Source organism: Haliaeetus albicilla, chromosome 17 (genome assembly GCF_947461875.1).
Source record: "Haliaeetus albicilla chromosome 17, bHalAlb1.1, whole genome shotgun sequence".
Taxonomy (NCBI): Eukaryota; Metazoa; Chordata; class Aves; order Accipitriformes; family Accipitridae; genus Haliaeetus; species Haliaeetus albicilla.
Window position 1 is genome coordinate 26,587,942 of NC_091499.1, and position 19,801 is coordinate 26,607,742.

Genomic DNA, 19,801 nt, shown 5'->3' on the forward strand with positions numbered 1-19,801 from the left:
TTGTATAAAATATAAAACTATAAAACACTGCCCTCTTGTGATCTTCCCTAAAAACTTAGCTGGTTATTAAAAGGAAGTTCTGGCAACATTCACTGGTAGGGCTGAGCGGTCCTATTTGTTTCTTTCATTTATATATATGTATATTTCTATATATAGAAACACAACTGCTAAGTTATTAATACTATCTTAAAATAAGCTATTGTGTATGTGCGGTTAAAAGCACTAAGGATGCATCCTCTGCCAGCCCAATCTAGATTCTTAATAAGGCATTTGCAAAGCTGCAATGAATCCTACGCAGCACACTGCTGGCAAAATGCTAACTACCGCACTGCACGATGCCAAACCCTAGAAGGGTAGGAAATACTCCTATTAACAGAGGTACAATTTGCCCAGATGAGAAAGTTTTCTTTTTGCATCTACAGAAATCTTCTAAAAGTAAATTTTCAACAGTCTACTGCTGGAACAGAACAAGTCTTGAGAGTGGCCATTCTTTTAAAAACCAAATGGGCCTGAAAAGTACCATACACATTAAAAAAAAAAACCAAAACAAACTAAAGAGCCAAACTGTATAAAATTCAAGTCCTTTCTCCATTAATTAGTTCTTCAGGAGTTCTTCAGTAGTAAAATGAAAGCTACCATTAACCTTTTTTTTTTTTTTTAATTATTTTTAAGGTATTTGGAAAAAAGGCTTGCAGGAGCATCCAGATTCCTTTTTTTGGGGGGGGGGGGGGGGGGCGCGGGGGGGGGGGGAGATTCTAGTTATTGTAAACAAACATTTTTTTTCTTAAGTGGCAGAAACTAAAACCAGGTAAACTAAAACCAGGTAAACAGCTGAGGACACAATGAAATTCATGTGAATCTACATTGCTTGCTACTGAAGGAGCAACGCAAAGCTACAATCAAGAGTCTGCTGCAAGCACAAGAGGGCAGACGGACGCACATTATGGATCTTGCCAACAACAGAGGTCTCAACCTGCTACTCAATTTTCTCCTTATTGTCTTGGTTCTGGTGCTCGCATTTATCCTTGTGAAGCTGATGTGAACCTCTCTGAGGCTCTGCTTCCTTCTCAAATCTCGTTTCAAGGGGTTTGCAGTAATAATGTAGACACTTCAAGCTATCTGAATATAAATATGCAAAGACTGCAGAGAAATATCTGACAGTTAGAGAAAGTGTTCACATACCTATATTATCAGAAAACAATCCTAAGAGCTGTGCACAATTCTCTACCTGCCATTGAGTAAAGAACATCTAGAGCCTTGCTGAGTACATGAAGAAATGCAAGTATGCATCAGCAGTTACTGTAGTTTTCCCACTGCTACAGCTGACTTGTATTTAAAGATCTACAAAACATCTGCAGCCTTCAAGGAACATCACTTCTGCAAAAAGGGACAGCAGAAATCAAATTTTTAAAATGGGATTTCCGGAGAACACGTACTTCATGGGAAATGACATGGATAGAGCAGGAAGGCAGAACAAAACACCAACAACGGCCTGACAGCACGCATCAAATTACCTGCGGAGAGCAAAAGCACAGATGCTGTAGGTGGAAACAAGGATATCCATGAAAAGCAGCTTGCAGCAGTTGAGACGGGGATAAGTTTAAATATGAAAACATAATTACATAGTTATACCTTTTTTGACCACCTGTGGCTCACAGCAACACCTTAAAAGCCAGAAGCCATTAGTGTTACCCAGCAGTATCAAAAAAAGAAGCTGTCAAAACAACCGAAAAAAGACGACCACTAACACAGGTTATCATAACTCTGCCTAGGAGGCCCTTAACGCTGACACGTACACGAGCGGTAGGTGCATCTGCACAATCGCAGGAAGGGTGCTACTGCCTCAATAAGCCACGTTTACCACTTAGGCACAGGTCAAGTGTGCAGCGTGGGAGCCCTGCAGCCGTATTTGACACACCACTTGTTACTTGCCAGTGCAATCATCCAGTCCACAGCTTGTCCTCACTTTAAGCATGCAACATCAGCTTCTTACAGGACCTTCTTCTGTGGCCCTTTACAGGATGATGTACTTTCCCCACAGGTCACTGGGAAGGACAGTGACCAAGAAGAGCTCACTTCTTGCTGGAATTATTTGCCCAGAAAGTAGCTCTACGTACCTGAGATACGCTGGGAAAGAAGGTGGCCTGAAGTAGATTTCATCCATTACACTGGGGCCAACCAGCCTGCTCTTAGCATCTCTCTTTCCCAAGTACAACGTGGGAACAAAGTGCACCAACACTGTACAGTAAACCGAGTGCCATACGTGCATGTATTAATAGTCTTTTGCATGCATGCAAAAGAGGCAGATGTTGCTCATAGAGTGGGGGAAACCCCAGCTTCCAGCTTTCTATTGACAACAGCACATCCCTGATTCAGCACTCCTCACAAGTGCCACGTGTATTACAGAGCTGACCTACTCCCATGTTCTCACCCAGGATTTCCAGATGATTACTGTTGTTGTGGGGTGGTTCAGTTATCTGGAAGAGACCCATCTAAATTGAATCTACAAAAATACTTTTCACAGGAAAAGGCAGTACGCCTAGCGAAACAGAAGGTTTCTAAGTCCTACCATTAACAGGCATCCACGTTCCACTCTGTGCTGCCTGCTCCAAAAGCTTAGGCAGCATTAGCTAAGGCAGCACGGATAGTTAAAATGAAAGCTTTTCTCTCACCTGCTCTGAAATACGTACAACAAACATTTAAAATAGCTTCTGCAAACGACATATCTATAGCTTTATGTTGATATAGCAATACCAATTCCTGTCTGTTTGCATTTAAAGCAGAAAACTTTGCACAGCTGCATCACTGTAAGCACTTTATCACTTACTTTGATAATCTCGAAATATTCTGCTTTTTAAAAAAAAAAAATCTGTAAATTTATATACAAGGGATATATGTTGTAACAGCTACATAGTTACATATTATCTTGGAGGATTTCTGCTGATCCTTGACACAGATGGCTCAAAGCGTACCAAAACCACAAAAAAGGATATGAAGCCCAGTCTAGTCTAAAGAAGAATAAAAATGGTTTTCCCAACAAAATGACTATTCACTGATACACCGCTCGGGACTGTACAAAGCTTATTGTCTGTATGCTCTTCTGTATATTCAAAAGTTTCCCTATCTTACGGAAAGCAATGTGACAGTTTAATAGCTAAAATTACATAAATGAGTTAGCCCTGACAAAAAAATAAAAATCATATGTTCCTTTTTAATAAAAGGAGAAAGATGAGTCTACTGCCACCAACAATCATGTATTTCTAGATCCAAAATTACATACAAAGGAAGACTATAAGAAACTCTACCATTAGCATGTAGAAACAACCCCAAGAAACAACCCCAGCAGCCTCCTCTCAGCCATTAACGAAAACTACAGAATCTTCAACAAATGTTGAAATATGCTGCTGAAACTGAAACATGCATCTTCCCAAGATGACATACAAAATTGGCAAAGTTATTAGTTAACCAATGCCAAGTCTCTTTTTGCAATCAAGCATGGTCCAAGTTTGGTTTCCCATCGTCTGCCAGTGCTTACTCCAGACTGAGCCCACACATGCACTATAACAAACGGAATCCCAGTTGTTGGACTACCAACTTCACAGCAAAAGGAACAGAATATAAAAGCTTAATTGTGGCTCACACTGAAAGAGTCCACTCTGCTAACTAAAGGTGATACCTCTTCATGTTAAAAAGTTTTATCTTGCTAAAGAGTATCATTTCATCAAAATGTGACACAGGAAAAATGTTGATATTAATAGTTTTTAGTTTTCTGATCTGCCAGGATCATAAGAAAAACAAGCTTTGAGTTGACATTTAAGAATAAAGTTTTCTGTGCCAACAATGTTATTTGAAGAATGTTATAACTTTAATTAAAGTTTTACAACTTTTGTTCACCAATGTTTAGGTATGCATGCAGTTTACTTTCTTCCTTCTCTATTTTGAAATGAAGATTGTTGTAGTATCTCTAAATTTCTCAGTGCATTAAAATTTAACTTCCATTAACTTTTACATACATGGTATGAACAAGGCAGTGTTTTCCTCATTAAAGAAAAAACAGTAAGCCAGATACATTAAAGGAAAGATGTACTTAAGCATTTTCCATCTATTATCTCTGCTATATTGTGACACAGTTAGCACACCATGAAGAAATCATACAGATGTCCCATACACTGGAAAAAACAAGAGCTTAATCTTGTGATGCCTACAACATTGTACAGAGCTAAGAAGTAGATATGTGACCTTTGAAACCTTCCTTCTTATTGTATTATCTCCCACAATTTTAAAGGCGTGCTTTCATTTTAAAGCCAATTTCTGGACTAGCAAACAGGATGTACCTAGATGCATTCAGATAATCAGATAGAATAGGATCAGTCTTTAAGAAGTGCCTTTACATGAAAGCATACAGCCTTTTTATCCAGATTTATATGGCCTCCCAGTTCAGTAAGTGGGAACCGCTGTTGCGTATTAATAAGCAATTTTTCCCTTAACACAGGCTTAATCACATACTTCCTTACTTTGGAGGTTAAAAAGAAAAAAAGGTATTACAATGGTCATGTCTGCTGAAAGATCAGCTGTACATTGAAAATAATTAAGTGTATGATGAAATATAAATACTGCATGGAAATTATTTTCATTGAAGTACTGTTAAAATATCTTCCTTGGAAATGTCTAGGGGAATGTTTATCTTCAAAAAGCATACATTAAATAGTACACACTGGCTAGAGAAAACAATCTTCATATACAACTCCATGATGTTGCAAAATAACCATAGACCAGATCCTCCTTGGAGATTTATTTCCAAAATGTACAAACATCACACCCTCAGCTGAACAATGCACTTTCTCTGAAGACGTGTTCTGTTGATCCACAGCATCTTTTCTGCAGTTGTGAACCTGACTGTGTCCTGGAAGATAATCTCAACATAGCTGTAGGTCTTCTACCCAACACTCTGAGCTTCCCTTACAATGCACAGTACATATTTTATCTTAAAAATCATGGTTTACAATTGGAATGGAAAAGCTACATTATAGGCTTTTTAATTTGGGGAGCAAAGTGTAGCAAAAAACCAACAGGTAGATGCGGAGTTCAGTCAAATTTAGACTATTAAGGAGGCAGAGAATCTTAATTTGAGAGTAATTAACTGGAACAGCTTTTAAGGGCTGTAATACATTATCCTTTACTTAAACTCAAAGCTTGTCTGATTTTATAAAAATAAACTCCAATTCATAGTTTTGGGGGGGTAAACTGTCTATACTAGTCTGTGAGGGCATGAAAATTTATTTGCAGACTGTATTATTAAATCCAACAGCTGTTCCTGAATGACCAGTCCCCAAAATCAACTCAGAAAATTGCTGCAGTCTATTCTTACTTCATTAGTGATAGTTGCCCTCTATAGTCTCTCCTTTTACCAGTCTACCTGAAAGATACACAAAGCTGCTCTAGATTGTCAGTTAAAAACAAAGTTCATTTAGTTTTCTGTTCACGGCAATGGTAGTTTTAAAGTAAAATGATGATAAACTGTAATTTTTTCAGTCCTTAAAAACCACTGCCTTTCCATCAGCATACATAATTATTAAAAGCAAAATAGCAAAAATAGTCCCCACTAAGAGGAAAAGAAAAATAAAGACGTTTCTATAGAGGTGTGGCTTTTTTCCCTTTTACAAATCATCAGCTTCCTCTAGCAAAATCGTATGCTTTCTGCTCTCTCTCTTTCCTAGGTATATATTCCACTTAGGATTACAGTTTTCTTGGTTTCTCAGAAGTAGCAGCGTATCAGTTCCCAGGTGCGCGCACATGGTGATCCTTTGAAAAAACCCATAGCACAATTATGCTGAGGTTTCTTCAACGAACAGGTGTCAAGACAGGAGAACCATTCTCCTTTTACCTCTTCGGGCATCCCTCCTCCTCACCGCTGTAGCCTCTGGGCAGAAGGACGGGGCAGGCTGGGTGGGCCAGCAGAGGATGCCCCTGAGAGCCCAAAGGCTCACCGCTCTCGCACAACGCTTTAACTTTCTGTTTCTCTGGGTCCTATTTCACCACCACATCTTCTCACTTGAAGAAATGGAACAGATCGCATTTCCAGGCCCATCGGCACAACTCCAAATCAGACCCAATGAAAGCGCTTTCCAAGGGCACCAGGAACCTCCTCCACACCCTCGTGCCCTTAATTACTGTCAGGCTCTCTGTGCCACCCTCCCAAGCAAGTGGGAAGTCAGGGCAAGGAGAGCAAACGCCGCAGCTTCAAGGACTTCCCCTGTTTTCCAGGGCTAACCAGACAGTAGATAGGACTATTGCTTCCTAAGCCAGGGGCTAGATGGATCCTCCGACGTATATATCAATACCGATACAGATATAAAAATGACAGGAGCAAGAAAAGGAAAAAAAAAAAAACCAAAACAAAAACACCACACAACAGGTTTAGGCAAAACTTCACCCTATAATCTTATGATCTCAAAAACCTGCAAAGGTGCAGCACCATTTTATGAATTCAGCCAAAAAGATAACTAATGCTTGTGCTCCCTCTGTTGGCTCTGCCCTCAAAACACAGTGCGGCATCGACGCCTGCATGAACACAAGTTTTTGAATAACCATAATACTACATAGATCTGTTTCAAACACGAAACTTTCCCTTCATACAAAAAGGAGACACTGTATTTAATGACAATCAGAGTGAGAAAACACTTATAAGACATGAAAAACAGAAGCTGGAAGTTGTTTTGACCTCAACAAAAGTAAGAGTTTCTAAAACACCCATCCTAAACAAAGTGTTGTGAAAGGTACGTAAAAGATGATGAAGAGACATATACCTAAATGAAGGAACAAAGTAAATAAAGCTTACTCTGAATAGATATTTAAATCCAAAAGGAGAACCACCAGGCACAGGAATCTGCACGCAAACCTCACGGACAACCTGGGTAATTTCTCGCCATCAAAATCTTCAAAAAGTTTAGAGAAAGATTAGTGTTTCTGCAGTAATAAGGGTAATGTAAAGGGTGGCTACCTGCAACAATGTCAGGTTTTTAGAGAGACCCTTAAGGATTACTACTGGTTTGACCATACTAATTGGCTTCAATTTTTTTAAGCTTAAAAAAAAAATCCAGACCACCGTTAAGAGCTAAACTGGATCTTGAGAATCATTAAAGTTGTCAGTCTTTCCTTGAATATACAATGCAAGACACAAAAAAATTTGAGCACAACACTTTGAAAATTACTTAATATATCTTTAGGCTGGAGAAAACAGGGAATTTGCACATACAGCTAGATTATATCTGCTCAGATAACATCCTAGCCTTAAAATGCCTTTCAGGAAAATTTACATACTGTAATCTGCTTGGGATTTTTTTGGCAAGCCAAGTTTACCTACATGGGTAAACCTGGAGTTTTAGATTTTTAATACTGCCTTCCTTCACAAGCTATCTTTTCCCATTAGGGGAAGAGCTGGAAACACAGACTGCGAATTACCATGTTAGAATAGGTTATCTGTCTCTTAAAACCACGTGTTTGACGTTTTCTATATGAAAATACTTCAAGTATGACACATAAAGCCCACATTTTATTTTATTTAAATAAAACATATTCATTGACTACTATTAGTTGATTCTAGTTAATTTCATTAGTTAAAAAATAAGCAGTAATATCAAACTGAATTCGGTTTAAGTGCTAGGCATAGTGAAACTGAGCATTCATCCTTGCAGTACACAGGAGTCATTCTTATTTTGCTGAATGCAAAAATGCAGCCTTCTTAGTAAACCCATTAAGATCAAAATGCATTCACATTTCCTCCACCACACTGTGACCAAAGACTCTCTTAAGAACTACTGAAAATGTTCCTTGATGAACCTCTTAACTGCGTCCAGCTTCAGAAAAAAGATGCTAGTCTCATGCAGAGAGGCACTTGTTGGCAGTCATACTGAGAAACAAGCAGCAGCATCCCTAATCAAAGTTTAAAAACATCATCACCTGGCTAAGAGGACCTGTTCCCTTTCCTGTTTTATTAAAAACTGCCCGATATTATTCCTCAGGTATAACACATGATGCCACATGATGGCAGCAAACACCAAGCTTTGGCCTTACCTGCACAGGCTGGTCACCTGTTCTAAAATCTTCAAGCTGCTGCACATGCCATGCAGCTACACCGTAGGGCTCCTCAGCACTCCTGCAGTCCAGGGGATTTGCACGTAACTGTTCTTTAAGCCACATTTGAGTCCTCACTGCTGGCTGTATGGGAGCTCCGCTCACAGCCTGTTGTCCGAGAGTTGCATATCTCTGTCCGAAGGCTTCACAACCGGCTGCCGTAGGTTTGCTTTCAGGTAAGGCACTGTAGGTCAAGTCTAAGGCATGTCTCCTACTTGAGGAATCTGAAACAAAATCGTCTTTGCTGCACGTTTCAAATTTGTATTTGCAGTCCAGTAGAGAAGATCGCTTTTTCCCAATTTCTTTGTCCTCAATTTTTAGCAACTCCATGCTATCGTGCAAACAACCTGGCCCGTTTGTCCTCAATTGTGGTGACACAGCTTTGTCTGTACTAGCTCTGGAGTCCGCTGAGTGACTACTACCATCTTGGCTGAAGGTATTTGGTGAGCTGAGTTTAGACAAGGAGGACCATTTTCTTACAGGTCTTGCATCTTTCATGTCAAGAGAATTGTCCAGGGCACCCTGATTTCGGCCTCCTCCTGACCGTACAAAGCTTGTACTCCATTTTGAGCCATCAGACTTGAAAGCTTCCCTGTGTTTGGAAAGCGAAGAGCTGGCATTAGACGGCATCACATGGGCAGTGGGAATAGAAACCAGTGATCGGCTGGGCTTAAACGAGGATGTACCACTTGAAGTTGAATGATCTGGGGAGAGAGATTTATCACGTAATTAAGTACGATACAGAACTCACATTAACATCACTGCCCAGAGAATAAAACATCAAATTCAAGGTGAAATACAAAAATAGAAGGAACCAGGTTTCTTGACAAAATATGGTCTTCTAAATCATTCAAGATTATGAGAATGTAAACCTATTAAAGCGGGAGATTTTCAAATTTATTTTGCTCAGGTGCCATCATTAGAAAAAGAGAACTGTACTAAGCAGTGGCAACAGCAGCTCCAGATACAATTCTCAGGCTGCGAGCAGAAGGCAGTGTTCATTCCCCAGCTTTAAAGTGGCAGGCTGGATTTCTCCCCTACCCCACATAATATTAAGTAGCTTCCACATCACAAGTGGTAGAGATACCACAATTCAGGAGCGCCAGGACTGGTTCCTCTTTCCAACACCCCTCTTTTCATTTTTTTAAAGGCAAAACAATCCACTAAATGCACTTTTTAAAATGGCAGTGCTGGAGATGAGCCAGTTTAATGACGGCCTCTTGGACAGAACTATTCATCCCTTTTGGATCTCACTGATGTCAAACTACATTTCCTGTGCTAGTTTTGGCTGGGATAGAGTTAATTTTCTTCACAGTAGCTGGTATGGGGCTGTGTTGTGTATTTGTGCTGAAAACAGTGTTGATAACCCAGGGATGTTTTGGTTCCTGCTGAGCAGTGCCTACCCAGAGCCAAGGGCTGTTCTGCTCCTCACCCCACCCCACCAGCGAGCAGGCTGGGGGGGTACAAGGGGTTGGAGGGGACACAGCCGGGACAGCCGACCCCGACTGACCTAAGGGATATCCCAGACCATGGGATGTCATGCTCAGCAATAAAACTAGAGGGATGTTGGCAGGGGGGCCATTGCTTGAGGACCGGCTGGGCATCGGTCAGTCGGTCACGAGCAAATGTTTTCACTTGCATCACTTGTCTTTCTTGGGTTTTATTTCTGTTATTTTCCTTTTCCTTACAATTTTTTTTCTTAATTATTAAACTGTTTTTATCTCAACCAAGGAGTTTTTTCACTTTTACACTTCCAGTACTCTCCCCCATCCCATTGGCGGTGGGGGGAGAGGAGTGAGTGAGCAGCTGTGTGGTGCTTAGTGGCCAGCTAGCGTTAAACCACGACACTTCCCCAGGTGACTTGCTAAAAAACAAGATTCTGAAAAACTTCCAGACCCATTTAGGTTTTGTGTTATTTACAGACCCAAATACAACATCACACAGAAACTGTGCGTAGCATAATTTATGAAATCTATCCCAAGCTGAAGTATCAAGAACAGAGAAATCAGTGAGCTGATATTTGGGAGGGGATGGAAAAGCAAAGATGAGAGAGGTAAAGGAGAGGTTACTGGGGACTGGCTGAGAGCTCTCACGCCCAGCGACATGTGCTTAGCATCACAGGCTATGGACAACCAGAAATAAACACCTAATCCTCTCATTAGAGGATCAGCTCCCACCAAGTCACGTGGCTGCACCTTAGCAAGCTCATATTGCTCGTTAGGTTCATGGCAGATAGACACAATGAAATTGCTCTAATTAAAAGATTCTTTTGGGGTCCTTTTTGCCAAAAGCAAGACAGATAACACTCTTCTTATTTCTCTCATGCTAACCTAGAGAGAACTTATTTCTTTGGGATTTGTCATCTGGTACAAGAGTTCACAGTGGGACAATTAAAAAGAAAAAAAATTGCTGTAGGAGTACAACTGGCATACCCAGCTTGACAGCTACACTAGGTTAATATGATTTGGTGAAAGTCAGAACACATTAATTGGACACACTTTCAAAGGATATATTTGACTCAATATATCATGCCACAGATAGGAAAAAGAAGAGCACTTCCAATGTTGCAACAACTTTTAAAAATGGTAGCGCTTCTTTTTTGACGTATCCAAATAACGATATCCTTACCCCCAACTTGAATACTCCTCCCTATTTGGGACCAGATTTCCTCATTCCTTGCACTTACAGCACAACACAAAAGAATGTAGCCCTACAGCCACACTCCTCATGAGAAAAATGCATTATAGCCCACAAAATAATAGCCAGTTCCTTGATTGATAGCTGTTTATTACTTGCTTGTCTTCTGGCTCCTAAGAAGACAGATATTCTTGCTGAAGCCTTCCTGCCTCCTAATGAGTCACTACTGCCCCACCATATACCCTCCCGTTTCAATGCATAAGCTCACACCACATTGTCTCTTGCCTCTACCCAGCCACCTACGTTCCCAGCAGTTACAGAACATAGTCATCTTTAAGACTTGACCAAACTGCCAGAGCTGGCTGAAACGGACCACCAGCTTAAGAGTTATTCATAGGGTGCTGATGATGGCCATAAAATACACACAGATGCTCACATTAGTGAAATGGAGAGTAGAATACTACCAGCTCATTATCTGATGGATCATGTTGCTAATAAATGTGAGGTACCATTTTTTTACATGCAAGTTGAAAGACCTTCCCTCCACCCTGCACTTCTTCCTTAAAAACTCTATACTGCAGAGAGAAACATTTTCCGAGGCAGTTTTCTCTGTCTTGATACTGCTCAAGAGGTGGGACATGTTAAAGAGGAAGACAGAAGGCCACACAACCCATTTCAAGTGGAAGGAATCATGGTCTTCCGACCAAGCACATTTGTGCCCACAGCTATTGCAGCAGTGGAGACAGTGATATGCAACACTACAAGTTCCCAAAATTGTGATATGCCCGTCACATGTAACCAATCTGCCTGTGTCAGGTGCAGTTATCAAATTCTCTCAGCTTTGCCTTCCTGTCTTCTCTCACAGCACAGTGGATGCTCGCACAGATAGCCACTACAAATCAGGTACATCGTGCTACAACGTGTAGCAGGGGCTGCCAGCTTCCAGCCCTGCTCTGCAACAGAAATAAAGGTACTCGGTCGTCTCTGGCTGAGGATGTCAGAGCAGTGACAAGAAGGTGAAAGAGGTGTATATGACATGATGGAGCTGGAGTCTCAAGCATATATATTGTGAGATTGAAAGCACAGAGTTAAGAGTCCTGCTTTCTGGGAGCATGCAGCAGAAGAGCAGGGAGAAGAGACTCGTGCTCTCCTCCTGCTCTCCTAGGGAGAGTAGGAAGGAAAACACACAGTAGAAAGAAATGCACCTCTTCTTGTACAGGTACTCCTTAGCCAGAGGCTGCTGCCTGTCTAACACTCAAGCAAACTAACTTTTGTATTGTACCTTACCCAGAAGCTGAAGCTGACACAGCACAAAGTCAGTCCTGCAAAGGAAGCAGCCACAGGCTTTTTTGTATCCAAAGAAAATAAGAGTATATGAGGATTCAAAAACAACTGACTGTGGGTACCTATGTTTTAGGCTATGCATACTTCTATGAGTAGAAATGTCACATCTGCAAGAGAAAGGTAAGAAAAGAAACCCTATCTGTATGCACGTATCTGTAAAAGTTAAATACAGTTCCATAATAAAAAAGTTATAGTAGTATTTAATATAGCATTTTCAGTCTGGAATACTGACTTAATGTTGCCTACATGCCATCTTCAAACTAGAAAACAATAATAATTAGAAGCATACGATCTCCTTCACCTGTTTTTATTACGGTACAGTTACTCATATGTGGTAATTTTTATTCTTCCTTGTTCTACTCTAAATTTAAGCCCTGAGTTAGATTTAAACTTCTTTTCCTCACTTTTGATTCTAAACTCTTCAAGCAGATTTAAACTTGGAATGCCACCTACATCCAACTACAGCTGATGGGTGTCTCTGATAATTTGTCTCAAAGTGAAACACAGCAATTTTGGCTTCAAGTTGTCCTAATTAGTCTTCCAATTAATGCTCACTGAAACATATGAGAAAATTCACACTTTTTCTTAGAGCATATTGCTTCAGTCTGCCTTGACTGCAGGCTCAGCTGGAAAGGGAGCCCATCTGCATTCTGAAACATCTCCTCACAACACAAAAACCCATGAAATTCGGAAATTTCATTGAAAATAGGAGAGAATTCAGAAAGCACCATAGAACTTAAGAGACATTACTTCTGTAGTCGTGGGAATAAGCTCCGTTGGGCCAAATCCTGCCAAAGAATATTTTATGCAAGCAGTGGGTTTTTCCCTTCCATACAGTCAGGGTAGGCAAATGCCTGGTTCAGAATTAGAAGTGCTCTCTTTTCAGCATTACTCAATTTTTACTTCATTGAACTAGTATTTATCTGAAGATTACAAACACTCTTAAACATGGCTTGTGTGACTCCAGAGTCTTTCAATGCTTAAGACTGCTCTCATTAATGAAAACTTAATGAGACAGGAGAAAGAAAAAAAATATATACATATAGCTAATTGCTACTGGCTTTCTTTTGAACAGCATCAGGCTTGTATGTCAAATTTTGCTTTTCAATTAACCTAATAAATTTTTGGGGGGCCCACCACAAAGCTCCCTAGAGCACTTTTCTAATAGGCATGACATATTAATACCTGGTCCAATACTTCCCAAGCCACATAAATTAGAAAACTCAAAAAATTCTATTTTAGAAACGTGCTACAAGATTTCTACCACGTAATAACAGCAGATGGAATAAAAGTGAAGAGCATTTCATGTGGCTTTCTTACGACCTTGTGTTACACTTCTGAACTATTTCATTACTGCATATCTGGCATAGAAAATAATGTACCAGCACCGATTTTTGTCTTAATAAAAACCTAATCACAGGAAGAGAGCATAGCAGACACTTTCTTCTGAAGAAAGGGGAGAAGAAAGAAACCCTCCAATATAAAGTTCATGAACTCCTCCTACTCATTTACATTTTCCTGTGCTATGCTTTTTAAATCACCAGTGCCAACTACGTTTATCATAACTAGAAGAAAATCTCTGAAGCCATTTCTCAGCCCAGATACACACCACCATCATTCAGCTACTTAAAATCCTTATCTGTTGCCCAATGGTCAGTCATAATATATAAGAAACAGAGAAGGTTCACTGTAACCCTGAACAACTTATAAGAACAACTATAAGAACCCTCATCTACAAGATATTCATGTGTATGTGACAATTTCTTCACTGCTCCCAGTAAGATATTATCAAACAACAGCAGAGCAATCAGGTAATACAGTTACCCAATGCTAATCAAAACCAAAATGCACATGATGCCTATGTTTATGGGATGCATGTGTACCTAATGCCACTGAAAACAGAGAACCTTCGTTGTGTGAAAGACTTTGAAATTTGATATTTTATCCAGGGTATAATTAGAAAGTCCTGACCATGGAGAAAAACACCAGTATTAAAAACAGCTGACCTTCTCTTTCTGCCCTCTCCTCCCACCCCCCCAAAACACTGACACAGATTACCCCAATCCAGGAAAATAAATTGAATTATTCTTAATAACTGAGCAGAAGATAAATGGGGCAAGTCAAGCCTCTATTATACAAATTGAAGGTCTTGAATCTGGCCGCAGTTTAGTGTACAGAAGTTCTTACATTTGTTATAGGATGTCAGTTCTTCTGAATGCTTCTCTGAACTGTTCTGTAACTCTTAACTGCATGGACCCCAGCAACAAGCCACAAACAATTCCAGCGTCCAACATATGACTTACTGAAGGGACCACGAGTCTTCACTCTACCATGCAAGCATGTGGCTGCCCCCCAGAAACCTTGTCCAAAAAAGCTGCTTTCAACAGCAGCAGTGTCTAACTCTCCTGGGAGCTGTTCAAAAAACAAAGACCACGGATGATGTGCCATGACAGCAGCATTTATGCTACACGTGAGTTCCTCCCTATCTACCTACTTACACATCGGACTAGACTTAATGCAGCATAGATAATCAGATGAGCCAACTGAGAAATTTCAAAATGGACCGGCAGGAGGCCAACCCTAGCAAAAAGCCCTGAAGAGACTGACTGAATCATCAACCTCCAGAAGCAAAAGCACGCCTTTCCAGGGTGCAGTAGCAGTCACGGAACAGTTTGGGTTTGGTTGGTTCATTTTGGCTGGAGGGGGGTTTTTTGCGGGTCGGGGTTTTTTTTGTTGGTTTTTTTTGGGGTGGTTTTTGGTTTTTTTGTTGTTGGGTTTTGTTTTTTTTTTACACTGTCTAGAAATCTTCACTCGCCATTTTTACAAGCCCTGTTCATATTACTTCAAGTTTATTATGTCAAAATATGAGGTGAATGAATGGAGGAAATCTCTGCAAATAAATCTCTTCCAAAGAATAAATAAATACAAGCATGCATCACAGAAAGCTGTACCAGAAAAGGAAGCGCTGCAGACATAGGAGAGAACTGTTCAGACACTGAACAAGTTCTGTATGAGGAAGTGGGCCCAAAATCCTCATACAATTTATAAACAAATAATGGTTAGAAATGCTGTGTTTAAACATCAAGGGACTAAAACAAAACAAATTAACAAAAAACTTACTAGAGGGAAAATACAATTTAATACTATAATTAATTAATACTAATTTAAAATAAGACAATACTAAATACTAAAATACTTGCTGCCAGTAAACTGAGTTGCCTGTGTCACATCTATGCCTTCAAAGTAAAACCAGTCATGTAGTGTTCAGAAGCAAGGTCAATTAATGTTATTTGGAAAAAAGAAGCAAGTTCACTGGCTTCCACCATCACCAGTTACCATACTGGCAGTGTCATTCAGAACTGTTTTACGTAAGAAGTGGATAGCAAACTCCAAGTCAGTTCTACTTTATTTCAAACTAATTCCTGTAGAATCTTCTGTAATCTGCTGTGCTGCATACCAAAAGAATGCAAGTTGTACAATAGTTTTAAAAGTTGAAGTCCTTTAAAATCTACATAATTCACAGAGTACAAACAGTACAACCCTGAATAATGCAAATGCAAACTTAAGAGGTTGCAGCTGAGACAGAATTTTCAGAAACCGAAGCAATTTTGTTGCTTTTCTTACTTCCCTTCAAACAGCATCATCACAGAGTAAGATGTGTGATGAAATATTGGTAAAGCTACTACCCCTAAGCAATGTTATTGTAGAGAGATGGAAGAAGGAACAAATGGTAGGTCAGCCTCACAGGCCTCCAACAGCCTACAAAAATCAAACAATACTACAAGAAGAGTTTAAAGCATTTTTAGTAAACAGAGCAGAAAGCAGTGCTGGAAAGAGTAAAAGCTGTATGCAGAAGTACCAGGGTAGCATACACACTTATCCAAGGAAGTAAACTCAGAGGTAACACTGAGTTAATCTAGTTAATCCAGCAAATGTTAAACAGCTTCTCAGACACCCTTACAAACAAAAGGAATACTACGTACGTATGAAATTCTTTAACAGAAACTTGCCTAACATATCCCATCTAACTTACTATGAACTGGCCATTTGGTATCATCTTCATTATCCTCCTCTGCTACAGTTAATGACTTTCCTTTTTTCCATTTGCAACATGTCACTCATTTCCACAACCCTTTTGGCAAACTTCCAGCAACAAGGACACACAATTAAATGATACAGTGGACCACATGGAAAGACAGCATCGTCGTATGATCTCCCCTTAGCACTACAAATCAATCTCTGCATGCCAGTGGCCATTTCAAGAGCCAAAATTCCTAATTCCATCACTTAAGTTAGTTGACAAGAGACAATCTGAATATCTTCCTACAGAATTGCACGTGGGTCATCAAACCGGAATCAGTGCAAAAATAAAGCACACAATGGAGATCATACATTTGATTTTTTGAAGATTATACATTATCAGTTTAAAAACCAGGAAAAAGACTAGCTCAGTAGAAAGTGTTTTCTCCTATGTTCCATTGCAGTCAGGTTTGAAGTTAAAGTTCCCAATATCAACCGAAGTTAAAAGACATTTGGTAGAACTACCTGTCATCCAAACCATCCCTCATTAAAAATTAATACACATATCCCTGAAATATATAGCTGATTTTTTTTGTGCAAGAAGATATCAGGTAAAATGATCCAAATCCTGCTTAAAAAAATGTTCCTGTAAACTAGCTGTTTGGCAATATCAATTATCACAAGTCTCAAATAATAAAAACTTTACAGTATATTTCAACAAATAAAGCTTAACAAAAACTTCTAACAACAGTTCGTGCTTTGCAACAGTTGACTTCAGGGAGATTGTACCAAGCCAGCGCAACAATTTTTGACAAAGGAAAAAATACAAACTCCACAAGCGAACAAAAAAGGCAAAACACTTAAGTGGTTTTGCTCCTGGGATTTGCTGTGATAAAACTGAGGTTTTAACAGGCACCAGGTATATACAGGCAGAGAGAAAAAAGAGAAGAAAACCCCTAAGCCCCCAACATATCACATACACACCAAGTACTGCCATCATGGTTAAGGGATCTTAACATAACCAATATTTTAAGATTTAATGTAAAATAGTACTGCCTACTAATACTTCTGTGAAGTGACAATTTGCCCAGCAATATCTAGGCTAATAATACTCATATGGGGAATCTACAACTCCAGAAGAGAAACATCTTCAAACAAATTTAACAACTTCCTACTCTTGAGCCAGATCTGGGTCAAATTAGCTGGCTCACATGAAGCCCACATTCAGATGATGATTTAACAGGGCACCAAAAAGAAGGGTAGCACTGTACAGACTGTGGGATGCTGCCACTCCCACAATAAAGTCAGGTATCAGTCCTATGCAACAAGAAGAGCTTTAATGAAGTAGCACACAGTTCAAAAAGCAGCAGGTGAAATATGTTTTACAGGAAAAGATTATTCAGCAGAGAAAAATAATTACAGCAGTCAACTACTTTTTCCTTACTGTACTCAACATTCCAGATGCCAGTGTTAGAGAAATGTGAAAGTACAGATTCATTAAAAGCACAAGTGGTAAATACAATACTATGGGGTATTTAACTGAAGCAGAAAAGATTTCACAGACTGTATCTGATCAGAGTCTAAAGTAAACAGCAGGTAAGGCCAAGAGCAAATTTCTACTCGTATCGGTCACTGGAAACAAGTTAGTTATACTGCTATTGGTCCAAGCTTACAGTGGCCATCTGCTTAATTAATCTACAAAGACAAAGGCTAACCTAACTTACATAAAATCTCTTTAGATGAGAAAAGTGAGCATGTTAAGATAGAAGTATATCTTAAAAAGAATGAACTCATTTTACCAGAACACAATAAACCTTTTGATTTATGCATTTTGCCTCCTTATCCCAAGAATATCACACACCCACAGTCAAATATAATTGTGATTTTTAGAACACAACATAATAAAGGATGTTCTGAACAATCAATTTCAAAGTTAAACTTTCACAGCAGTAACTGCCACACACACAAAGAGATACCCCATCCTCAATGCTTTCTCTTTGTGTACCTCTCTACCAGCTCCTCAGCATTCAGCTTTGGTGCTATTATTACTGCCGTACATATACAGTATCTGATAGAGAACTGTGCTACAGGATGTTCATAAGCTGCTGTATGAGTACATGTAAGTAACATGCAACTGGCCACCACAAAATAGTAAAAAATACTATGTATAATATGTGGATGCTCTATGTAAAAAAAGGCAGAAATTGAACAAAACAGAAATTTTGTACCCTGTAGAATCTATCTTTCTTTTCCACCATTCTGGAGCTATTTTTAAGAAACAGTTATATAACTGTAGAACAATTTTTAGATTAACAGGTTCTATTTTTTCCCCCCAGATAAGACGATAAAGCAATATTCCGGAACAGCAGTCACGTAATCAGGCAACTTCATTTTGCTGAAATAAAAGTATGAGTGAAAACTTACACCGCCACAGGGATTTTTTTTTCCCTTTGTGGTTGGTTGTTTCTTTTTTTTAAAAAAGTCTAGATCTTAACTTGCATTTGCCTTTTTATGAAGGCCATCTACAGCTTCCAATTCCATTTTCCAACAACAAGCACTTAACAGTGAAGACATGCAGAAATCAAATATCCCCCTAGGACCTTCATTAAAAGTAATGACTAAAGGAAAAAAAAAAAAAAACACCACGGATGCCAATATATCTGTCTTCCTTCCTTTCTTAATCTGCAAGATACCCATGCCACAAATACCACCTACTTCAACAGCCACCAGATACTGCCTCTTGCTGCATTACTTCATCCTCAGCTACAGATGACTCCAACAAAACAGCAAACAAACAAACAAAAAAAACCAACAAAGAACCCCTAAAGGAGTAACTTGGCCCACCAGAACAGAAATCCTCGCCTACCCTCCAGAGAGGGAAAATCCTAGGTATTTTCATTCTCTGTAAGAGAACATCCAGCAGCAGAAACATACTTACCCCTCCACTTTCCTATACCAAGACAGACAGAAGTTGTACTTTCCAGGCTCCAAAGGAAACTTATTTGTATTATCCTAACTCTCTAACTTACTCCAGGTGCCATCTCCAACAACAGCATTCCCAGATTAGCTAGGCTGATGCCCTTCAGCAGCAAAACCACCTGAGCTAAGACATGAAGGGAAAAGGAGATGTATCTGAGGAGAGACTCAGGCGAGGAGAGTTAAGAGACTTCCTCTAACCCAAGGGACTAAAGCAAAACCTGAGGGTTCTCACTGAGCACTACCATTCCATGCAGTTAAAACTGTGTTGTTGACCAACGTGTATATCAATCCCTTACGTTTTATTCATAAATACAGGCAGAAACAGAGCCTACAATTTAATGTCAAGTAACTTTAGAAGGTTAAATCCCACTTTCAGCTTCCAAGGAGACTGGAGTTCCTGGCTACATTTTTGAGATCATTATCCATTACTGAAAGTTTAATCCCTGCTCCTACTAAAACGGTCTTTAGCTTAGAAGTATCTTATTTAGACTCATCTGGTACCCATTCTGCTCACCACTAAGCAGTGGATCTCTTATCTTGGTTCACAGCCCACCAAGAATAGCTCTTTCTAACAGGAGCAGCAGCTTTCAGCTTCATGCCAGGCTACACAAGTATGAAAGAGGAGACGTACCTTCATCTTCATTTTGTCTCCTAACCTCATATTCCAACCCTATTTCCTCTACTGATT

General features: G+C 39.6%; 1 protein-coding gene across 2 annotated transcripts in view; it reads right to left on the reverse strand.

The window, feature by feature from the left end:
* The window catches only part of CEP85L (centrosomal protein 85 like), a 122,194-nt gene that overhangs the window by 65,235 nt on the left and 37,158 nt on the right, over positions 1-19,801 (reverse strand). For both annotated transcript variants that reach the window (XM_069805118.1, XM_069805119.1), the window contains exon 3: positions 8,074-8,837. In XM_069805118.1, the coding sequence (XP_069661219.1) occupies positions 8,074-8,837 (764 nt within the window). The remainder of the gene's footprint in view (positions 1-8,073; positions 8,838-19,801) is intronic.